Here is a 1,869-nt window from a genome sequence, read left to right as displayed (position 1 = left end):
ATATTCATCAGAGAGACTTGATTAGCCTGTACTTCTCTAATTTCAGCCCTCAAACCCCTAATTTCCCTTATCAGCAAGTCATCTAAATAAAAAAATAAAAAACAATCATGGTTAGAAAAATTATATTTCATTTAGTAATTTTGGGAAATAAAAAATAACTGCATCCTTACATTTTTTATCAGCGTTATCCGAAGGTTTATTTTCGGCTACTAATTTCATTTTCGGTCGATTTTTTGCTGGAAAACCTTTGATGCCTCCCTTTTCCTTCATTTTTGACTAGATTTTATTGTCGTTCACTTCGAACGAGTTATGAGTCGAATCAAAGTCAGTTGAACTTTCTATAAAAGTAGCGAACAAATTCAGTGATCATATTTAAAGCGAAGTGTAATTTTATACATATGCATTACAAAACAGTCAATTGACAAAAAAGTATTTAGTAGCTTGTCAATAGGTACGTGACTTACCTCCAGTGCTAGATTGCCTCTTTTTCTTATAATCATCAATGCTGCCTGCTATAGATATCTGTTCTTCTTTGTCTCTAGACTTTGCCAGTTCTTGGTTTTTGGTAACCTCGAGCAAGGATGCGCTGTCTTGAAAGGCATCATCAGAATCGTTATCTGCAAAAAATTTTATTTATAAAACGTAAAATGTCAATATTTATTTATGTTTTAAACACAGGTTAAAAACTTATTAGTCTTAAAGTCTTTACCGGTGTCAAACTCTTCATTTAAAAATAATGGATCAACACTGTTGCCTGAAAAATACATTATCTTATTAGACCATAATATTATCAATAATTCCGTATAGAATATTAATACATTAGGAAAAAAATACTTTTGAATCTACAAATATAGCATACGCTATTGCGATCTGCCGAAAGCAGATGCTATTGATTAAAAATAATATACTATAGAATTTTCATTGTCACTCTTGATTAAACTCGGAAAACTTTAATAGAAATATAGTAGATTTTGATTGAACGGTGATGCTATAAATTCCAGAGCATACTGCTTAAATCTATAGCATCTGATTTTGACAGATAGTAATATCACATTCTATAGATTCGAAAGTATTTCTCTCTGTGTACATTAGAGTGGTTCAAACATGCGTTGAAAATTTTTTCGTACTCTAGAGGGTAGATACCTTCCCCCCAAAAAAGTTTCCATGATTAAGCAGATATTTTTCGATAACTAAAAAAATGAAATAAAATAGAAGACATATAATTAATTACGATTTTTAACGTATTTTTGGGAAACTAATTATTTAAACAAATTATCTGTTTAAACAATTAAAAGTGGTGAATTTATTCTTTCTATACATTATACAATCAGAAACATAATTATATGTGTTGTATTTTATTGCATTTTTTTAGTTATCGAAAAAAAACTGCTTGAGCAAATGAATGTTGTTTAAACAAATAGAGATTTATTAAAGATTAAAAGAAATGTATCAAAATTATGTAAATATTCAACAAAAAGTAGCATAGGATACTAATTTAAAAAGAAAATTGATACATCTGGCTCAATTTTTAGCAATTTTGAAAGTAGACAATAGATAATTATTTAAATGATTACATAATGTTTTTAGAAAAATGTACTACTCCAAACAACGACAAACAATTACATTTTAATAAGAAAATACGATTATTAATATATTTTTTGCGAATAAATAATTGCTTAAGAAATTTACATATGTTTAAGCAATTGGAAATTGTTTAAAACTCATGGTTAATATTCAAATTGTCAGTTTGTAATTATTTGTATGAAAAAGACGACGGAAGTTGCTAAAAAACAACAATAATACGTAAAAATGTTGTTTTATTTTTATTTTTGGGTCATATTGGAGCGTTGCGGGGAGGGTGGGTGTGGT

General features: G+C 28.2%; 1 protein-coding gene across 1 annotated transcript in view; it reads right to left on the bottom strand.

Annotated features, from left to right (window-relative positions):
• Window positions 1–276: 276 nt before the first annotated feature.
• The window catches only part of LOC117171037, a 2,670-nt gene continuing 1,077 nt past the window's right edge, over window positions 277–1,869 (bottom strand). Inside the window, exons 3-4 of the mRNA XM_033358081.1 lie at window positions 710–754; window positions 277–338 (exon numbers count right to left, since the gene is read on the bottom strand). Coding sequence (XP_033213972.1) covers window positions 277–338; window positions 710–754 — 107 coding nt within the window. The remainder of the gene's footprint in view (window positions 339–709; window positions 755–1,869) is intronic.

The sequence above is a fragment of the Belonocnema kinseyi genome, chromosome 4, assembly GCF_010883055.1.
Source record: "Belonocnema kinseyi isolate 2016_QV_RU_SX_M_011 chromosome 4, B_treatae_v1, whole genome shotgun sequence".
NCBI classification, from domain to species: Eukaryota; Metazoa; Arthropoda; class Insecta; order Hymenoptera; family Cynipidae; genus Belonocnema; species Belonocnema kinseyi.
This window is presented reverse-complemented; position numbering and strand designations above follow the sequence as displayed.